Source organism: Montipora foliosa, chromosome 1 (genome assembly GCF_036669935.1).
Source record: "Montipora foliosa isolate CH-2021 chromosome 1, ASM3666993v2, whole genome shotgun sequence".
Lineage (NCBI taxonomy): Eukaryota > Metazoa > Cnidaria > Anthozoa > Scleractinia > Acroporidae > Montipora > Montipora foliosa.
Genome location: NC_090869.1, coordinates 63,341,398 through 63,363,897, shown reverse-complemented (window position 1 = coordinate 63,363,897; position 22,500 = coordinate 63,341,398). Strand labels below are relative to the sequence as shown.

Below are 22,500 nucleotides of genomic sequence, written 5' to 3'. Positions count from 1 at the left end.
TGCCGAACAAAAGGGATCATGAAACAGGTGAAGACAGAAGTTGGAACGCCTCCTGTTTCACTAAAAGGAAAGAGGACGATGTTTCTGTTTTCTTTAACGGTAAGCTTATCTACTTTAATTTTTTTAAATATTGCGGGTGGCTGTAAATTAGTTTTGCTGGGGAGGCAATGACACCGCGATGAGGGCTGTAAAACCCGTGGAACTTTTGGTATTGGAAAAGAAATCACCGTTATTACCTAATGCATGTTGCAATGATCTACACACTGCTTGGGGAGACCAAAGCCGCAGTTGGCAACAAAAGCAATTCCGCGAGGCTGCTTCTTGTGTCAAGCCTCCATCGGTTGCCGGAGAGGCCGGTCCAGGAGCAGTGCAATTGCCAACGTCAGATTCTAGGTTTGTCAATGAATACCGCTGGGAGAATCAACTATCTTCTTCGCGACAGGTATAGACTCACTTGTCGAAGGGAGATTGAAATTTGCTAAGCGCTAGCTTGCCTGATCGTAAAACGGAAACATCGATGAAATGCTGATCAAGAGAATACGGCAGGGCCGGTCTGGCTCACGGCGAAAGAAATTTTGTTTTAAATGTAAATTTTCCACGTTACATGATCAGAGCATGGCAACTGAGCTTCAACCCTTCACGCAGTTGAACCTGTTCACAGTCAACCACACTTATATTACATTATGCCTAAATTCCAACACGAAGCTATCTAAAAAGAAATAGTGTTTCCTTTCCGGAATAGTGAGGGTGGAGAAAAAGGAACGAACTGTCATTTTTCGGTCCTTGGAATAGGCCTCTTTCGATATATTCAAATTCAGCTTGAAAGGCAAAAACAATGAGAAGTGGAAGATGTGTAACTGATATTTTTCACATTCATTCCAACGTGTTTTTGTTTTTGCTCTCACTGCCTCACTATCAAACTGAATATTGATATTTCGAAAATGGCCTGTTCTCAAAGAAATGCCTTTTTACTTGCAAATACCATCGCACAGCATTGAAAAACAAGTTTTCCGTGAATCTCACGAAATATGAGTACAGCATCATGTACACCATCATGCTGATTGCTGAAGGGTCATTGGTTTTAGGGCAGCTCCGGTGGTCCGAAGGGCTGCCAAGTGGAGCACCACCATATAGGCATAGAAAATAGTAGGAACCCATGAGTTTCTTTTCTCCTGGTAATTATGGCTAGCGCTACGATTCGGCACGTACGTAAGAAGTTCCCCAATAATTTAATAATATCCTAATAATAATAATAATAATAATAATAATAATAATAATCAATACACCCAACCGTTTAGAGCGTAAAACTTTGATACCGTAGAATTCCAAAAGTAGCGGCCCCCCCGAAAGTAAGAGCATTTTGAAAAATTACCCCAAAACGGTAACAAAACACTCAGTTGTGACTGTTGTATTTAATGTTCATTTCAAGCATTGCATTCCGTCGGCTTAGAAAGCGATAAGGAGTGCCGTCTTTAACGTAACATAGTTTACTGGAACGAGAGAATAAATACAAATAATATCTCTTCTTTGGTAAGTATAACTCGAACAAGAAAAACACGAACGTTTGTCATGAAACCGTTATTATCGTTCAATGTATACACATTAGAAAACTTGAATTTGTAAAAATTGTCAGATTATCTTGGAGCACAAGCATAAATCAGAAGTGAAATTTTCTCAACTCCAATTCCAAACAATGAGCGGGTTTGAAACTTAACGAAACTTTAACGTCTTGGGATGCTAGAAGTATCTTCTCCCGCACTTCACTACAAAAATCTTGTATTCTTAAGTTACAGTTATAGTTTCAGTTTTGTGCATGTGAGTGAAACTTATGAACGCTGCAATACTGTATTGGAATTAATTTGTCAGGGAAGAGTCAAAATATACCGCACAGTTTAATTTTTAATATTTGTGATCGTGTATGTAGCGTACCTATTAAGGTAGTCCGTTTCGTTTACTGTTTGTTCATCTGGTTACGTTACATTATAGGAATATGCATAAATGGAATGACTTTTAAATTTCATAATACGTGTCCTCTTTGTCTAAGATCACTTCGAGTTACAAACGTTTTTTACCTTTCCGAAAATAACAGCTAGCCGAAAGTAGCGGCCCCTTTTGCCTGCAAAAGGAATTCAACGGTACTGGACATCCATGTTATGGTCAATTGACACCTGTCAAAATGAGGCATTCGCTGACCAATATCACGTGACCATATCGTGGGCTGAAGTTCAGAGCTCATCGAGGTCAGCTGTTTTTTTACGTTGACTGCTGACCAGTTACTGGTTTTCGATTGGAATGCAGACTCAAGCCAGGTATTCAGGACACCTAAAAATTTGTTTTTCGCGCGCTTTCTGTGGCCCGACACAGTCGATGCTTTTTGTGTTCAGGTGGAAAACGGTTTGGAGATTATTTTTTTCCAGCATATTCGCCGGTTTCAATCCAGGTTTGACAAAAATAGCTGTGGTCAGGACCACACTGGTGGCTTTTCGCGTATGTTTAGAAGACTTTTAATTTTGAATCTGATAAGGTTGCATGATGCCTGGGCGAGCTAAGAGCAGAAACAAAAGAGGAGAGAAAGAGAACGAGAAAGACAAAACAGTATACTGACCAGTAATAGCTCAAACTTGGTGGAAGAAATCCTTTTCTATTATTTTCTTGGACACTAAACCGTTTGTTATTTTTACGAATGTGTTATTTCAAGTGAATGAATATTTTTAAAGAAGTAGTTTAATCGTATTTTCCTTTGTTCAGGAATGAAACTTGAATTTTTCAAGTTCTCAACTGGAATTAAGTAACAATCATCTGAACTCTTTTTGTACACGAAGAAGGAGTTGATTTATTTTTTGTTTGTTTTGCTCTAAAATGTCAGCGAACAAACGTTTTTTTACTCCGATTGCCTAACTGTTTTTCGATCTGCCTCGACATTAACAAGAACATTTTGCCCTTATGTTGTAGACACGTAATGATCGCAACGAGTTCTCATAAAATTAAGCACGGTGCCTACTATTGTTATTGTGCATACGTTCTGCGAATCTCGAGATACTCGGGTTTCCTATCGGTGATGCTTACCAATACAGTGAGAAAGTAGATCTTAGTAAGTACTCTTAGTAAGTACTCTTGGTATCCAAAAGGGGTATGCATTTTTCAGAGATAGTAATTAAGCTTCAATTTGAGAAAGAACGCCATACATTGCTTTGTATTTTAGAGCTTTTTACAAATATTTTTCATCAATTATCTTTGAAAAATGCTTGGTTACCCCCAATTTTGTTTTTGGATTTTAATAACACTTGTTAGGATCTACATTTCCTGCATAATCATAAACCGGGGCAAAAATACCTTTGAATTTGTAGCTTGTGTTTTCCGAAGTTTGTTTAAAGCACGAACAAGTTTCATTTGTTTGTTGGAGATCTTGTTTGAAGTTTGTCCTTTCTTGGTTGCCGTATCAAGTTTACCGATTCTTATTCCAAGCCAAACTTGGCAGGCGTGTTTCAATCGAAATACGTCAAAATCTGAATGATCTCGTTCTCAGAGATAAAGTGGAATAAAGTACACCAATAAAACTCTTTGATCATGACCGGCAAAGTTCCTAAAGATCAGGAGCCGGTTGCTCGAAACCTGGTTAGCGCTAACAGTTGGTTAAGAGGTATCAAAAGCTATAGGTTTCCATGGTATGTAACGCTGGTTAGCGCTAACTATGCTTCGAACAACCCGGGCCTGTACGTCACATCACGAGCTAGCACGTCTGTGACTTCTAATTTTAGCGTGATTCCTATTCGCTGGCTTTTGACAGTTGACTCTGAAAAGGGGTTTTTTTTCCCTCTGAGGATTTGTTTATTTTCTTTTAAAACTCATGCGATTCAAGAAACTGTTGATTTCCATGCGATATCGGTTTTTCGCGTGAAATTTACAGTGGAATTCACTAGATAGGCAATTTTCTACATTAAAAGAACGCGAAGGAAATGATTTAATTGAGAAGTAACCGGAAACACTAAAACGCGGGCAAAATTTAAAATTTCTTGGAGAGATCAAGTACGCAAGGAAATCACTAATTAATCTTAGAAGCTATATATAACATATTTAAAACTGTATATTATCAGGATATCTAACCATCTAAAAGGTCAAGCCATTGTGAATTTTGTTTTGAAGTTACTTCTACGTGCTTTAACATCTCATCAAAACTTGACAAAAGGATTGATTGATTGATTGATTGTGCACTCGCACAACAGCGCTGAAAAACTCATAAAAGAGCATTGCCTTTCCCTAGAAATGTCACTAAATCGTTCGTGACCTTGATGAATAGTTCCAACGATTGATAGAATTGCATTGGACATGATAAGAGCAATAAAAACTTACCCGCTGATCGACTGACTATTGAACTCTCGAGGGCTCGATGAACAGATCGCAGGAACATTGGACCATATGAGCTGCGCACGCACAATTCAACAACTAACGCCGCTGACCTTATTATACTGCATCTTCAAAATCATGGCCGATTTTTATTAATAACAAACTGTTTAGCTCGCTAATTATATAGTTTACCTGGAAGGACAAGAGTCCATCACCCATGGGTAATGGATTCTTGGAGAGTTTCCTGTCTTTTCTAAATTATTCAAAAACTTGTGCCAAGGCTCCATAGGTTGAGAGGTTTAAGAGCCTGGTTACGAGAATAAATCAATGAAGTGCATCACCCTACATACGAACCTTGCTTTTATGTTGCTGTTTTTGTTGTTTTCTTTTTAATAATTATGGGGGGGGGGGGGGTGGGGGTGCGTTGTTTGACATCCCAGGTATGTTACATGAAAAGAAGAAGTGGCACACCAAACATTCTTTCTTGGTGAGGCTTCAAATATTACGTACGGACAAACACTTGGAGGCCGACCAATTCAATATTCGACACTTGTACCCTATCCCCAGTTCAACAGGAAAACGGTCTGTGTAGTAAGAAAAAAATATTTGTCTTTCAACAGGTGCTGTCAACGTGTACATTAATCTGTGAGTCGGCGCCAGCGCCTGTCGTCGACCTGCCTTTCCTTGAACTCACTAGAGAATTTGACAAACTCAGAGCAGAAGTGTACGACAGTGCCATTCTGAAACACAAGGAACAAGGTAATAAAATGAATCAGTTGCTACATTTAACAAAACCCTCGCCATTACTCTTCTGAATCCCGGCCCAGCCAACATACACAATAAAATGAGACAATCGTGAATGGTTTTGCTTTTATTGCTGACTCGGCGTGGCTGTGAATCAGGCCCGAGTTTTTAGGCCAATTACTAATCATCTAAAAGCAATAGACTGTTTTCGCTCAAGTGACAAGCAGCCATATTTGCATACTAAAACAAAAGGAAAAACTTTGCATTAAAATGGAGTTCAATTCCCAAAAGAATGTTTCACTCCTCCAACATGGCCGCTGTTTCTTTGTTTCACTCCTCCAACATGGCTGCCGTGACATCATGTAAACACACTCTATTGCAAACCGCTTTGAAGACGTCTCTTTCGTTCACGTCTTGATTGAACTTGGATAATTTAAGAGGCTTAACGTTCATGAGAATTTGAGCCACTTTTGTGATATTCACAGGACCAGTGATTGGTTTAAAATCTATTCTCACTTTTTCAATCAATGAAAAACAAAACCAAAAACAATCGCTAACAACGAGAGTGTCTTAACTCACGCTTCAACTAAGTAATTTGTGAACAAATATTAATTCATAACGCCGTTTGCATTCGTCCAAAGAGATAAAATTTAATTTCGGCTTGCCACACCTAATAAAAAACACGCTATAGAGAAGATATGAAAAACAGAAGAGTCGCCCTTCCCAGTTATCGAAACCATCTAGTACTCTTTTGCTTGCAGCTGAGCGTGAAAAACACTTACGAGTAACGCCCGCCTTCTACTCATAAAATATAATGTTCTCAAGAACTTAGAAAATAAATTTGACTAAAGCATATCTAACATAAATTGTTTCCCTTACTTTCAAGATGCTGGAGTGGGTCAATCTCATGAAAGTATGACAACAGCACCAACAACAGCAGGAGAAACAACGATCGCATCGACAACGGAGGTACAAACAACTATGGTACAAACCACCGAGGATCAAACAACGTTAGCACAAACAACCGAAGCCCAAACAACATTGGAACTAACAACTGAGGCTCAAACAACGTTGGCAACAACAACCGAAGGTCAAACAACGCTGGCATCATCAACAGAACCACAAACAACTTTGGCACCAACAACTGAAGCACAAACAACCTTGGCACCAACAACAGCAGCACAAACAACCTTGGTACCAACAACAGCAGCACAAACAACCTTGGCACCAACAACAGAAACACAAACAACCTTGGCACCAACAACCGAAACTCAAACAACCTTGGCACCAACAACTTTGGCACAAACAACAGAACCACAAACAACCTTGGCACCAACAACGGATTCACAAACAACGTTGGCACTAACAACGGAAGCACAAACAACGTTAGCGCCAACAACAGAAGCACAAACAACCTTGGCACCAACAACGGAACCACAGACAACGTTGTTAGCAACAACAGAACCACAAACAACCTTGGCACCTACAACGGAACCACAAACAACGTTGGCACCAACAACAGAATTACAAACAACCTTGGCACCAACTACCGAAGCTCAAACAACCTTGGCACAATCAACAGAACCACAAACAACCATGGCACAAACAACCTTGGCACCAACAACAGAACCACAAACAACCTTGGCACCAACAACCGAAACACAAACAACCTTGGCACCAACAACCGAAACACAAACAACCCTGGCACCAACAACCGAAGCTCAAACAACTTTGGCACAAACCACAGAACCACAAACAACCTTGGCACCAACAACGAATTCACAAACAACGTTGGCACTAACAACGGAAGCAGAGACAACGATAGCGCCAACAACAGAAGCACAAACAACCTTGACACCAACAACAGAACCACAGACAACGTTGTTAGCAACAACAGAACCACAAACAACCTTGGCACCTACAACGGAACCACAAACAACGTTGGCACCAACAACAGAATTACAAACAACCTTGGCACCAACTACCGAAGCTCAAACAACCTTGGCACAATCAACAGAACCACAAACAACCTTGGCACAAACAACAGAACCACAAACAACCTTAGCACTAACAACAAAAGCAGAAACAACGTTAGCGCCAACAACAGAAGCACAAACAACCTTGGCACCAACAACAGAAGCACAAACAACCTTGGCACCAACAACCGAAGCTCAAACAACCTTGGCACCAACAACAGAAGCACAAACAACCTTGGCACCAACAACCGAAGCTCAAACAACGTTGGTACCAACAACGGAACCACAAACAACGCTGGCGCTAACAACGGAAGCAGAAACAACATTAGCGCCAACAACGGAAGCACAAACAACGTTGGGTCCAACAACAGAAGCACAATCAACCTTGGTACAAACAACAGAACCACAAACAACTTTGGCACAAACAACAGAACCACAAACAACCTTGGCACCAACAACGGAAGCACAAACAACGTTGGCACTAACAACGGAAGCAGAAACAACGTTAGCGCCAACAACAGAAGCACAAACAACCTTGGCACCAACAACAGAAGCACAAACAACCTTGGCACCAACAACGGAACCACAAACAACGCTGGCGCTAACAACAGAAGCAGAAACAACATTAGCGCCAACAACGGAAGCACAAACAACGTTGGGTCCAACAACAGAAGCACAAACAACTTTGGCACCAACAACCGAAGCTCAAACAACCTTGGCACCAACAACCGAAGCACAAACAACAGAACCACAAACAACCTTGGCACCAACAACGGAACCACAAACAACGTTGTTAGCAACAACAGAACCACAAACAACCTTGGCACCTACAACGGAACCACAAACAACGTTGGCACCAACAACAGAATTACAAACAACCTTGGCACCAACTACCGAAGCTCAAACAACCTTGGCACCAACAACCGAAACACAAACAACCCTGGCACCAACAACCGAAGCTCAAACAACCTTGGCACCAACAACCGAAGCTCAAACAACGTTGGTACCAACAACGGAACCACAAACAACGCTGGCGCTAACAACGGAAGCAGAAACAACATTAGCGCCAACAACGGAAGCACAAACAACGTTGGGTCCAACAACAGAAGCACAATCAACCTTGGTACAAACAACAGAACCACAAACAACTTTGGCTCAAACAACAGAACCACAAACAACCTTGGTACCAACAACGGAAGCACAAACAACGTTGGCACTAACAACGGAAGCAGAAACAACGTTAGCGCCAACAACAGAAGCACAAACAACCTTGGCACCAACAACAGAAGCACAAACAACTTTGGTACCAACAACAGAAGCACAAACAACCTTGGCACAAACAACAGAACCACAAACAACCTTGGCACCAACAACGGAACCACAAACAACGTTGGAACTAACAACAGAAGCAGAAACAACATTAGCGCCAACAACGGAAGCACAAACAACGTTGGGTCCAACAACAGAAGCACAAACAACCCTCGTACCAACAACAGACGCACAAACAACCTTGGCACCAACAACCGAAGCTCAAACAACGTTGGTACCAACAACAGAAGCGCAAACAACCTTGGCACCAACAACAGAACCCCAAACAACCTTGGCACCAACAACGAACGCACAAACAACGTTGCGACCAACCACAGAAGCGCAAACAACCTTGGCACCAACAACAGAACCCCAAACAACGAAAGCACAAACCACCTTGGCACCAACAACCGAAGCCCAAACAACATTGGTACCAACGACAGAAGCGCAAACAACCTTGGCACCAACAACAGAACCCCAAACAACGGCACCATCTACCACACCTTTAACGACGCAGCAAACAACGAAAGAGCCCGTTGTGTCAACAACAATACAAACAACAGCACCATCAACGGCACCATCAACAGCACCATCAACAGCACCATCAACGGCACCATCAACAGCACCATCAACAACACCGACGACAACACCGACGACAACACCGACGACAACACCGACGACAACACCGACGACAACTCCGACGACAACACCGACGACAACTCCCATAGTGGTTCCAACAACTCCTTGTAAGTAGTGGATTTTTTCAGGCGCATTTTTTATTATACTCATGGGATTGTTATTATTTGAGAGCAGCCCTGTGGGGCATAAGAATGGCATTTCCATAAGCTTGGGAAGCATGGGTTTGGTTAACTGCTAAGTTTGCTTTAATTGGTGATTTACTGTTGCTGCACTTGCGTAATTCATTGAAAAATTAAGTAAGTCATTACACAGCTTGCATCCGACAACAACACCCTGGGGAGTCAGGGTGGTTTAGTGGTCATCAATCGTGCCTCCCACCTCTGTGGCTCAGGTTCAACTCTGGCCTCAGGTCGTATGTGAACTGAGTTTCAGTCGATCTCAACCTGACTCCGAGGGTTTTTCTCCGGGTACACCGGTTTTCCTCCCTCCTCAAAATCGACTCCCGGTCAATTACATCAGGTTGGGTTTGCGGTGCTCCAAGATCACACATGCATCGTATGGCGGCAGCCGTGGGCGCCTTCACATGCGTTCGGTCCGATCCCGTTGAGCCGGTTGATCCTGAAGAGCCCTTGTAAGGAGCGGTCAACTAAGCGCACATTTACATTTACGTTTACATTTACACCCTTAAACTCTTTTACTTTAAACTAAATTAAAAGAGGCCCTTATTGAGAAATAACTGACGCATGGAATTGAATAAGAAAAATGCATTTGGCGTCGTTGAGAAGCCTATCGTATGCGAAGACTGATAAACAAAAAATGGACAGAATAGGAGATGGTGAAGGTGCGGGATAATGTTGTTGTGCACGTTAATGGCATAAGCTGTGTGGGCGGTTTTAGTTTTATTGAGGCGATATATGACAATAATGTTTAGAAACAATAACGTATAGCTGTACAATAAAACTGAGATTGTACTTTTTCCTTTCTAGTATGCGGTGGTGGCCTAAGCAGAACAGGAACTTTTGAAACACCTGGCTTCCCAGGAAATTATCCTAACAACATCCGCTGTGTTTTTACAACGTTTGTGGCGACTGGGCAAGAAATAGTTCTTACTTTTCAACTGAATCTTGCTGACTCTGGGTAAGTCATCTCATCCACCTTTAATTTCCATTTTGCGAAGACCACTGCAATGATTCACTATATATGCCTTTGATATCCGCTTGACGTGTTCGTACAATTAATCATGAAACGTGCTATTTTAATGAGAAAATAACAAAGTTGTGTGGCCTCCCAGGTTGTGGGAGGGTCATATGATCGTACATTTGATTGTTTTCGGTAAGCTTCTTTTTGGCCCTATGGCATTTTCGAGAAACTTTCTCTTGTTCTTGAATTGCAGTTTATTGCATCCTTTTTTGGTTCTTAGTTCTGAACCGTTCCTGAGCAAAATTATTGTACCGGATGAATTCAGGATGATTAGTGTTATCTCAGTTCTGTTTGCATTACTGGTTAATTGCTTGGGGAAGCGAGAGATGAGTCATAAAAGCAAATCATTGTCTCCGGAATGTCATCGAATTAAAATAGAAATAGAAGTTTATTCATGCAAAATGCACTACAAGTACGCCAGAAAATCAAATGAACAGTTGACTTACCTCTCGCCTGCACCGGTCATTCGGTTGAGTGCAGTCCTGAGATGGACCGTTGTCAACGCAATATTCTTCTTTTAGATTGCAGAACGGTTATGACGAGAGAATTGTCAGTAATGGGCATGCGCATTGAGTTTGCACATCGATGACGTCGATTCTATTTCAAGTGTGCGTGCGCAGTACGAAAAATCTGTACTCGTACTCGTACTCCAATCTCGATGTCATCTTCAGAGTCACTGATATTTTTGTATTGTGAGTGGCTTGTGTACGTCAGTTTCTTTTGCATGCCTAATTGATCAGGAACGTGATGTCACGATGCGTCAAATATATCACAGACAACACATTTGATATGATTATGTATTATGCTTACAATCATTTTGCGTGTCTGTGTTTACAGAGATTCACTCGAGATTTTTAATGGGAACATAAGAGTACGGGTTTTTCGGGGACCCACTCGAAGAAAGCGCTCACTTCTTGGTCAAAGGTCATACGAAATAAATGGTGAAAATGCAACGAGTTACCATGACGACGAGCATTCCATTGACTACAATCGCAACGCGGATCGACGAAACAAATATCCGTATTTTCACGAAAGACGCAAAAGGCAACAGGTAAACCGTGTGGTAATCCAAGGAATTGACCAAGTTGTCAGAGTTGTTTTCCAAAGTGATTCCTCTGGGACTGCGCGTGGAGTCAGTTCGACGTTCGAGCAAATCACAGGTGAGAACTTAAAAATCTCGCTGTCGTCTTTAGGCGCGTCCACGTAGCCGTTCTCGTTTCCGAAAAACGTTGTACAGTATTTCCATGTTCCCGATCTTTGATACATTTACAGTGGAGTTCGAGAATTACTTTTTCTTCACTAAGATATTTGGTGACCCTGCGCTCTGATTGAAATTGACCTCTCCCCGTTCTAAAGCGGGGAGCATAGAACGAGAGCACAAATTTCTTTAAAATTGGTTTCTCAAACTTGAGTAACTACTCTCTCTCGAGAAAGTTCCCTATAAAATCAGGTCCGCTGGCTCCTCCATAAACTGACAGAGATATTGACGCTTCTTCTTTTTTAGAATGCGGTGCTCGTCTCGGCAGAATAGGAACTTTTAAGAGTCCTGACTTCCCTGGAAACTATCCCAATAACGCTCGCTGTGTCTGGACTGTAGCGTTTCTGGTACCTCAACAACGAATTGTTTTTACTTTAAATTCTTTGGATCTCGCTGACCCCGGGTAAGTCACTGATTGCATCGCTTTTGAATCAAACCTTAACTTTCTTGTGCAGCGGCGTTTGGATTCAATCGTCCACTGATATGATTGCGTTCATTGTGCTGGTTTTAATCGGGTTGACTAGTAGCCGTCTGTAAATTTAGGCTTTGGCGAAAAATAGAAAATTAGCTGATATCAGTGAAAATAAAAGATGTGAAAGCCTCTGGCTTTTAGTAAAGACTTTTCATTTTTCAAGTTTCGGAAACATTTGACAAAGCTTACAGCGATCTCATTTCGTGGCTCCGTTATGAAAATGAAACTGAGTTTCCTTTCCTTCAATGCAGAAGGGTTCTTGGACCTTGAATAAATGTTTATTAATCCCATTAAGTTTTGTTTTGTTTCAAGGCTTCCAACTAAAAGGAATTGATTTTTTATCTCCCTGTCAGCTGAATTTGGGAACATAAAAACTAAGATCCCTTTGGGAACTTTCTTATTGAATCTAATAATGTACTGTCGCATACCCTCCACGGAAGGCCACAGAGGTCTCCACGAGTGTAGTCTAGACATACTTCCATACGCTGTCGTACCGACAATTTTAGAATGCAGACGAATTGGCATAGTTAGTAATCTATAGATTTAACCAAGCCTAAAAGCGGAGCTCCCGGGTTGTTTATTCTTAACAATAAATTAACCTGGCTTGAGTCTACCATCCAATCGAAACCCAGTACCTGTTCAGCGGCTATTTAAAAAACTGACCTGGATGAGCTCTAACTTGAGCCCGCAATCTGGTCACGTGATACTGGTCAACTGGTCAGTGCACACCTTGTTTTGTCAGGTGTCAATTGACCATAACATGGATGCCTAATATGTAAGCTAGCTAGAGTATGGCCGCCTCAATAAACTCTAAGCTTGAGCCCAAGATATGAGCGCGAGATACTGGTCAAATCCAAATGGGTCACCATATTTTCTTACTCAAGTGTATTAAGGCTTGAGCAGCCTAATTATTATGCATATTTTTATTTGAAGGGAAAGCATTTGTCCAGGGCCTATGAAACTTGGCAAGCAGTTAGTTATCGATATTGTTATAACTTTTCCAAAATGTTCCGTACCACATTCTTGTGACGTGATCCGAAATCGACTTACAACAGTTATATTTTTAATTCAAAAATGGGGAACATTCAGCTACATTATATCAATCTTGTTTCTTGATTATTTGAAGGGCTTTGTCATGCCGCCTTTTAATCATGTCCACATGTTAAGAGCAAAGGAACAATTGAGGAAAATAGGTCACGTGACATGATAAACATCCAAATATCTTAAAAGGTAAATACGGAGTACGACATTAAAAGGCGGCATTCGGTAGGCACAGTTGTACTAAACGTGTTAATGCCAAACGTTTTCAAAATTTTTAAGTATAAATATTCCCCATTTTTGAGTAAAGGAAATAAACGTTATAAGTTGTTTCAAGGTCAAGTGACCAAAATGCGATGCAAAATATTTTGGCAAATTAATAACAACACCAATAAAAAAAACTTAATTTTATGGACATTGGACAAATGCTTCCCTTCAAATAAAAATATGCATAATAATTAGATTGGTCAAGCCTTAATACACTTGAGTACCCATGGTGCTCCGCTGGCCGAGCTCCGCTATAAATTTTGCAAGTGTAAAGGACTATGGGAGAAGTCCTTATATTTTAAAATGTAAAATAGGAGGACATAGTAACAATAAACAAATAATGAATGGCTTTAATTAAGAAACTGGTGAGGATGACTTCCACGCTCAAGTTGCTGAAAAGTAATGTCGTCAACAACAGTTTTAGACTTTTTTCTATTGTTTTTCATTTTACAGAGATACACTCGAGTTTTTTAATGGCGACAAAAGTGAAGCACGTTTTCAAGGAATGACGCGACGAAAGCGTTCGCTTGGTCAGAAGTCACATGAACACTTGATTGGTGAAGATACAAGGAGTTACTATAAAAACCAAAATGATTCCATTGATCATTATAACTACGACCATCGACGGTATTCTGTTGAAAGACGCAAAAGGCAACAACCAAACCGCGTAATATTCTCTGGAACCTCTCAAGACGCCAGCGTGGTATTTGAAAGCGATACCAGTGGATCTGCCCGTGGATTTAGTATAACGTTCCAGATAATAACAAGTGAGAGCTGAATGGGTTTCTCCTCTATGGTCCACAAATGTAACTCTACCATGAACGTTTTATAACTACTGAAGTAATTGTTACATACCACTTTGTGTCCATAACCAATAGTATTTAGGAGAGCCACGACGTTAACTACTCAGTACTGCATGGGCCACCAGTATATTATGTACATGTAGCTACCCTCGTTTAGTTTACTTTAATTTTAAATTTTCCTCTTCTGCCAATTAAGTAACCGCGCTCTCTGCCCTCCCTTTGATTATACGTACCTTCTTCCGACCACGAGTGCAAGATAAATTTTGTTTTGGGTTTTTTTCGATTAGACTCGGTAAGTGGTAAGTGGTAGAAGATAATGGTTTTCTGTATTGTTTGCTATTATTCATTCTGTATTTAAAAGAGATGACTTGACGTCGCCATACCATTTCGGGCCCTAAGATGTTTTCAGGGGTTTCCGATAATCAAAAGTCAGACGTTTCTCAGGACCTTTTAGTTTAACGTGTAGATTAGAAGCTCTACCCACAACATCTTCAGACTGACAGTGATATATTTTTCTTTTTTTTTAGCATGCGGTGGTCAACTTATTAACAGAGATTTCAGGAGTCCTGGATTCCCAGGAAATTATCCTAACAACGCTCGCTGTGTCTGGACAACGTTTCTGCGAAGAAGACAACGAATTGTGTTTGACTTACGTTCCGTGACACTTGGTGATCCTGGGTTAGCTATCCAGTTGTGTCTTGGCTGTTGTGGCATTCATTACATTATTTATTCACGCACTCATTCGTTCATTCATTCATTCATTCATTCATTCATTCATTCATTCATTCATTTATTCATTCATTCATCCATCCATCCATCCATCCATCCATCCATCCATCCGTCCGTCCGTCCGTCCGTCCGTCCGTCCGTCCGTCCGTCCGTCCGTCCGTCCGTCCGTCCGTCCGTCCATCCGTTGGTCCGTCCATCCATCCATCCATCCATCCACCCATTCATCATTCATTGATTCATTCACTCTTAGATTCATCTCCAGGCAAGCTATTAGTTTAACTATTTTTGCCCTTTTCTCATTAAGTCTTGATTATACTTCTCTGTAAACCTGTTTATATTTTAGAGAATAAACTGTCTGTCTGTCCAGGCCCTATGGTAACGCTCCAATGAACACCTCTCTTATTTTACATATTTGTTCGTAATACAACTTAAATTAGTTCATAATGACAAATAATAATTCCTGTCTTCGCTCTGTAATGCCCAAGAATTAGGGCTTAAACCCTTGGGTTTTATGCCCACTTTTCCAACAAGATGTTACAAGAAGGAACACTGTCGTGGTTTTCTTCAGGTTTTAAGCAATTAAAAAAAATGGATCGATTTTATGGGGATAGAAATACCTGAATAGATGTAGCACCTCCCGTGAAGAGCCACACGCTTTTAGTTCTTCATTTTTTTAACGAAAACGAATTTCACTGTGTAATGCTTGCAACTTTCATCTCGAGTAGGTTTTTCGCGAAAGCGAAAGCGGCCTAATTTGAAGTTTTTACAATAAAGAGCTGTAAATTCTTTTTGTTTGGAATCTGACCCAGAAGTAGCTACATTTCTACTAAAAGTGGTATTAAATTCTCAGAAACCTAGGAGAAGTTTTAAAGATCTTTTTTGTCGTAAAAATGGAGGCAGGTTGGACTAGCACAATTTCGGCTTTTATGCGAAAAGAGAGCTCATTTTTTACAGCTACATAACGTGATCTATTAAAGTCGTGTGGAGCTAATTTTTTGAATAGCAAAGATAAAGTATTCCTGTCTTTATCTAGTAAAATAATAACTGTCTTTTAAGTTTATTGAGTGGCAAAAAAAGAATCATCGTAGTAGAGACGGTAGTCTTCGCAAACGTGTTACAAAAAGGAACGCCGGAACTTTCCAAAAATTATATACTCCATTTGTCCAATACTGTTCTTGAGGACAGATATTTAATGAAATAAAAAGAGTCTTTTGCTCCATGCCGTTAATTTCCCTCACTTCAAATGTTTTCCGTCAAAAGGGTCTCTCAAGTTGTGGACACGTCCACACAAAAATCGTTACGAAAAGGAACATTTTGCGAAAAAGTCAGAATTTTTCATTTGCATTAAGACGGTTTTACATGATAATGCAGTCAAAAGAGATCTCATTAGTTCTCGCCTTAAGACTAAAGGAGGAATTCACTGAAAATTTTGATTTTTTTCTGGAAAATCTACAAATTGGCAATTACGCAAAAAATATTTACTAGAAAAAGCAGCCTTTCAGGTATATTACGCTTCTCGTAAGAACTAATTGAAAACAGACCGTAGGGATCATAGTTAGCTTTTATTTTCTATTTGAAGCCTGTCAACCATGTTGAATCATTCATTCAACGGTTACGAAAAGGAACGCTGACTTATTTGACTGGGGTGAAAATCTCTTCTTTTTTCTTTCGAAGTTAAGTGACAAAATAATCCTTTCTATTCGGAGACTCAAGAGAAACCAAGGAACGAAGGACAGTTAACTGAAGTATATACTGCCTTTAAAGAGAACATGCATAGTGGGAAAGTTTCAATCGAATGTGTGAAGAAAGTGGTTACTGACTAAGGAACATTCCTCTGACAAGGGGAAGAGACAAGATGAGAAGTTTGATGAAGGCAAGGCAAGAAAGCGATACCGTTTCAGCCGGTTTTCAACCACCAACAGAGATGGAAACTGCGTCTGACATGCTAAGGCAGTTTTGCCAGGATTACTCCCAGGCGAGAGCGGACCAAGAAAGGACGCCTGTAATAACGCGTTTCGCTTTCTTCAACTGTTTTCAACCCCTCATTTCGTTAGCTCGTGGCTGTAATTTCATTGCCGTGAAGTTGCTGTTCTACTGATACGAGTTGATCCGTTGCTCTTTTTTATTGACATGTTATTAGCTTGTGGCCATGGGAACGGCACGTTAGTCAAAACTTCTACAGCACAGTAGAATGTCATTAAAAGTCTATTTTTTTTACGGTCAACAACTTAGACGTTAAGATAGGGTAAGGAAAATAATAGTTTGCTTTCTCTAAGCGAGTCTTCCATTTTGGATACATGGAAAAAGCTGTTCGGTCAACGCAAATGATAATTTACCCAGTAAATTGGCTTCACCTACTTGGTAAGTGGCATGTTGCAGAAAAATAATTTATTAGAAAAATGTTATAAATATACTGCTAAAATTCCAGATACAGTATTCTTTCAGTGGCCATGCTGGCAATATGAAGAGGTCAGGTAATACAAACATGGACGTGAAAACAATTTAAACGGCAGTTTATGTACTTAGTTACTGAGAGGACTATCTTGGGTTACAAAAAGGCACTGAAAAGTTACCACAGGGAACACATGTTCCCTGTTGTAAGCTGGAAAGTTGCAGAAAGGAACGTTTTACAAAAAGGAACGTTACAAAAAGGAGAGCACAAGTTACCATAGGGAACACATGTCCCTTTTTGTAATCACGGAAGTTGCAAAAAGGATCATGTTACAAAAAGGAACGTTACAAAAGGGAAAAATAGGTGCAAAAAGGAACACCAAAAGTTACATAAGGGACCCATGAATCTAATCACTCATTCATTCATTCATTCATTCATTCACTTTCATGCTTCACAAATGATGATCTCTGATATACATGTGACTGGTGTATGTTACTATATCCTGGTGTCAAACAGAGATGTACGTTTTCGAGGGTGACAAGGGCGTACTCGGAAAAAATCCCTGTGCTCCTTCCAAGACTCGAATCTACGCGACCTTTCGATTTCAAGAGCGGATGCTCTGTCACTGAGCTATAGCTGAAACTCGTGGAAGCTAGACCATGAAACTAAGTTCAGTTGACAGTTGTCTTGCTATACTGTTAGATTTAAATGACGATGACGATGACGATGACGATGACGATGACGATAACGATAACGATAATAATTATTATTATTATGTGCTGCTCAGGAGCAAGCCCTTTGGACCAACAGCGTTAAGCATCATATTGATAAGACGGCGGAGTCCCCCTTGTGTAGAGTGTGTCGTGAGAAGGTTGAGAGTGTCGATCACGTTGTGAGCGGGTGTAAAAAGTTAGCTCAGAAGGAATACAAACGAAGACATGACAATGTTGCAAGGGCGGTCCACTGGAAACTGTGTGAGGAATATGGGTTAGAGCGGAGCGAAAAGTGGTATGAGCATACACCCAGGAGTGTAGTGGATGATGAAAGAATCAAGATTTTGTGGGATGTCAGTACCCAATGCGACCTTGTTATTGAAGCTAGAAGGCCTGTCATTGAAATTATCAATAAGGAAGACAAGAACTGCTTTATTGTTGACATCGCTATCCCCGGAGATTTAAGAGTCGGTAAAAAAGAGGGTGAAAATGTTGAAAAATACCAAGACCTGAGGGGAGAAATTATGAGAATGAGGAATTTGAAAAGTGTAACACCTATAATTGTTGGCGTCCTAGGTGTTGTGACAAGAAAGTTAGGCGACTGGTTTGGGAAACTGGGCATTACACTCCAAACAGCATTCCTACAAAAGACTGCACTATTAGGAACAGCGAGTATTCTGAGAAAGGTGCTTGATACATAATCTAAGGTGAAGAGATGGTGTGGAACCCTTGATCAAAGGCTGTGTCCCGTTTCCTCGGGTTTTTATAGCGGCAAACATCAATCTGTGAATTAAGTGAAATAATAATAATAATAATAATAATAATAATAATAATAATTTATTCTTTCATTCATTCAACTTACAATATTTTACAATAAAATAAAATTCTTAATCAAGCCTAATTAGACATTACAAAAAAATTATAAAGTTACGTAAAAAATATACATCTTATTCGATGGTTTAACAGATAATACGGGCGGATATTTTGCGAGTTGCGTGGTATTTTTCCGAGCCCCACAGGGGCGAGGAAAAATACGAGCAATGAGCAAAATGTCCTCGAGTATTATATGTTAAACCATCGAATGAGAGATTTATAATTCCACTACGAAAAGTTGTTATCTTTCTTCAATGTTATTTGGTAAGAGTGTTTTGAAAAAAATGCATCATCTGTCCTTCAGAGCTCGTGCAAACGAAGCAAAAGGTCTTTGTAGGATTCGGCGTTTGGGTGGCACACCCCGGCATCAAAGAAAGCAGAACCTTGGCTTGCCCAAAAGCCACGCGCGTTGATGTCGAGTCGCGCGTCAGGGCCTCTATTAGAACCTCTTGGTAAGACTTCACCAGTGATCTCCTGTTCCACTTCAACATCATGACACATGACATTCAGCATTGCAGCCTCGTAATCACGGAGCTCATTATGCCGTTGGATAGTAAAGCCCCCTCGTCCGCATATAATCCGCTCTATTTCGGATGCTCGTCCACTGAGCTTTAGTGATCGAAAGGTCGTAGAATCGATTGGGGAAGTATTCGGATTTTCTTCTGAGTTCGAGTATTGAGACATCCGACAAGTCAAGAGTTGAAAAGGTTTACTCACCTGACGGTCATTTAAATAATTTATTCACGCGCTCATGGACTTCCACCCATTTTCTTTTTTTTTTTCAGAGATTCACTCAGGTTTTTCAACGGCGGTGCAACCGTCGCCTTTATAGCAGGATCATCTCGACGCAAGCGCTCGCTTTATAATGAAACATCGCGTAAAGACGTGTTTGGTGAGGATGAAGACAGTTACTATGTTCACGAAGATAACAATGACCACTATTATTACGACGGTCGACGGAAGAAGGAAGCGTATATTTACGAAAGACGGAAAAGGCGAGCGCGAAACCGTGTGGTCATCCGTGGAAGGAACCGAGTGGCCAGAGTTATATTTGAAACTGACACCTCTGGGACGGCCAGTGGATTCCGAATAGCTTTCAGGAAAATTACAGGTGAGAATTTCAGTAATCTTGCCTTTTTACCCGCAGATAAACCATAAGGAGGTTCTTTTTCGTTTAGAAAGTAACAGAATCCATGGAGCCATGATGGTGTAGCGGCAAGCGGGCCGGACCTGTTGTTGCTTGCTCAAAAAATGGTTCCATCACGACAAACATTTTGTACCCGCCACACTGCTGACCCTGTCTCTCTCAGCAGCATCCCGTCCAGGAGGGAAATGCAATGTTCTCAGTCTTCAAACCGTTGAGCTTGGATAACATAAAATTTGTTTAAGTCTCAGTCGTTTTGGCTTTTCCGTCTAATGAGAGTGTTCTCACATCCGAATACTTTTCTCAGCTAAATTTTATGTAAATCGCGCTTAGTTGAGGTTAAGCGTTAGTCAATCTTCTTCCATCGTGAATTATCGTACGCCGGGGCCAAGTTAAAAAGTCAGGCAAATGTTTTTCCCTCGAACTCTCATACGCTATCTTGGCTTGTGTTAACATCATCATCGTACCTATATCTATAATCCTTTTCAGAGCTTTATTTCCAATTTAACCCATTCTCAACGCTCATGCTTCAATGATAAACATTGAGCGATGTACAGGGTACCGTCTTTAAGCAAAATGTGACCGAAAGTGTTGGTCAAATGTTTGTTTTTCTTCATTGTTCAATAAAATAATGAGAAAAAGAAAAATCCCTCCGTAGAGATCGATATTTCAAAGAATCTGATTGCAGACGGCACCGTACCCTCTAACTACTCTTATATTTTTATTTGTTAATATTGCAGAGACTGATAGCAGCGAAAGCGAGAGGACGAGTGGATCAAGTGGAGAATCAAGCGATGAAGACTGAGATATGAATTTTTCTCGTGGCCCTCCCCTGCTACGCTCACGAAACAAGACTTTTTTTCTCATACTTGACGCTGTCGAAAAAGAATTGTCAAAAACAATGACATTATTTGTACAGTTCCTTTCATGAACGTAGAAGCTCAGAATTTTTAGAGCAATTCACCCTAGTAGTCACGCCCAGTATCATGTAGTCACTGACAATCTCGTAGTCACGTTTCAAGCAAGTTTTAATATAGCGTCACGATTTTGATGTTTTTTAACCAACTCGGCAAACGGTAGAAAAATCAGCAGAGTCGGCATACATTCATTTAGAAAAGTACATTGTATTTATTAATATTTTCAAAAAAGGTACCTAATAGTGATTAGTAGCGGCTTCTTATTAAACTATCATCCTCGCAAGTTGCATTGCTTGCGTTCTGATTGGATCTGGCGTATGACCTTATAAGGAAACGGAACTGATTTGCGCCGACCGATTTGCTAATACAACAAATACTGCTTTTCCGTTTGTTGGATATGAAAATGATTATAGCCAAATCCTCTCTAAGCGTTTCCGTCGTTAGCTACTCAGTACCACCTCATAGTGTTACACCAACGTGTAACTGTCCTAGTTTTTACTCTTAGCTTATAGCTTTAGAACGGCTTTTTTATCAAGAGTGAATTAGATTCACTCTTGTTTTTATTATTGGTCTTGTGGCCGAGCTGCACTGGTCTACCAAAAAACTAACACGAACTCCCAACTCCCTAGCCTAGTTACCATGCCTTTAAGCCCTTAATCGCAAGAAGCGCGAGACTTGAGGCTTGGTGTCACATTTGATTCACGCGAGGACGACTGGGAACGAAGCTGCCAACGTCCCAATTTTTGTTCGGTATCACGACAAAAAAATTGGCCTGCCCGGAAACAAGACACCGGCTCCTCTGACGTTAAGTAGAGTTAAGCAAAAATTGTTAGGTTCTCACGCGTCGGTTGCACTCATCCAAGCTTTGTGATGTTAATCGATCGTCTTTCTGTTGTGAAACAAACAAAAAATCTGCTTGTGCAACCGAAAAATTTTCGATTTTTTTGTACGCCCTCCTTCTGAAAACCAACTAAGTGTTGTTGAGGCTAGCGTGTTTCTTTGAACTTAAATAAAGTGTAAACTGACATATGGTATCATTCTGGACCTTCTTCTTCTGAATTTTTCGATTCGGAAAGGCGATAGCTGATTGAGTTCACGGCCAGACTTTGGTACAGCAGACGCCATTTGAGTCCAGGCATTTTTACCACTGTAAACACCTCGTCAATTTGAAACCATGAGCAACCAATTTCAATTCTATCATTCATCGTCTGGTTTAAAATGGTATTTTTTTCTGACTGAGTAAACTGCTTGTTTCTCATCTTCGACTAACACAAACATAGCCATCGAGTTTTGAAATCTCCCCACCTCAAAAGACTGAACACTGAAACTCTTCATCAACGACAGAAAGCGAAAGGCAAATAACGGGTGAGAGAACTTGGGTTCTTGACTGCCTGTCGAATCCGAGATTCATAAGAACTGTGACGTACTGAATGATTACAAAAACTACGATGGAACCCTAGAACACGTTATTTTCAAATGTGCTGCAATAATCGAAAATGGGCAAATTGACCTAGTAAGCTTTCCTTGTGCTTCCAGCTGTGCTTCAGCCGTAGCACACGTTTCAGTTCTACAGACATTTGTTGACATGATGAATACCAGGACAGATTTTAAGTTACAATTTCGTTTCTTGCTACATACAATTTAGACATCCAAAGGATCTTTCGATTCCCGCCATCTGGTGCA

General features: G+C 40.6%; 1 protein-coding gene across 2 annotated transcripts in view; it reads left to right on the top strand.

Moving 5' to 3' along the window:
- Positions 1 to 21,854, top strand: part of LOC138004294 (mucin-22-like) — a 23,135-nt gene extending 1,281 nt beyond the window's left edge. For both annotated transcript variants that reach the window (XM_068850777.1, XM_068850770.1), the window contains 10 exons: positions 1 to 99; positions 4,965 to 5,103; positions 5,975 to 9,118; positions 9,998 to 10,148; positions 11,049 to 11,371; positions 11,716 to 11,872; positions 13,700 to 14,013; positions 14,577 to 14,727; positions 19,542 to 19,867; positions 20,641 to 21,854. The exon at positions 1 to 99 is cut by the window's left edge. In XM_068850777.1, coding sequence (XP_068706878.1) covers positions 19 to 99; positions 4,965 to 5,103; positions 5,975 to 9,118; positions 9,998 to 10,148; positions 11,049 to 11,371; positions 11,716 to 11,872; positions 13,700 to 14,013; positions 14,577 to 14,727; positions 19,542 to 19,867; positions 20,641 to 20,705 — 4,851 coding nt within the window. In that variant the 5' untranslated portion in view covers positions 1 to 18 and the 3' untranslated portion in view covers positions 20,706 to 21,854. The remainder of the gene's footprint in view (positions 100 to 4,964; positions 5,104 to 5,974; positions 9,119 to 9,997; positions 10,149 to 11,048; positions 11,372 to 11,715; positions 11,873 to 13,699; positions 14,014 to 14,576; positions 14,728 to 19,541; positions 19,868 to 20,640) is intronic.
- The last annotated feature ends 646 nt before the right edge of the window (positions 21,855 to 22,500 follow it).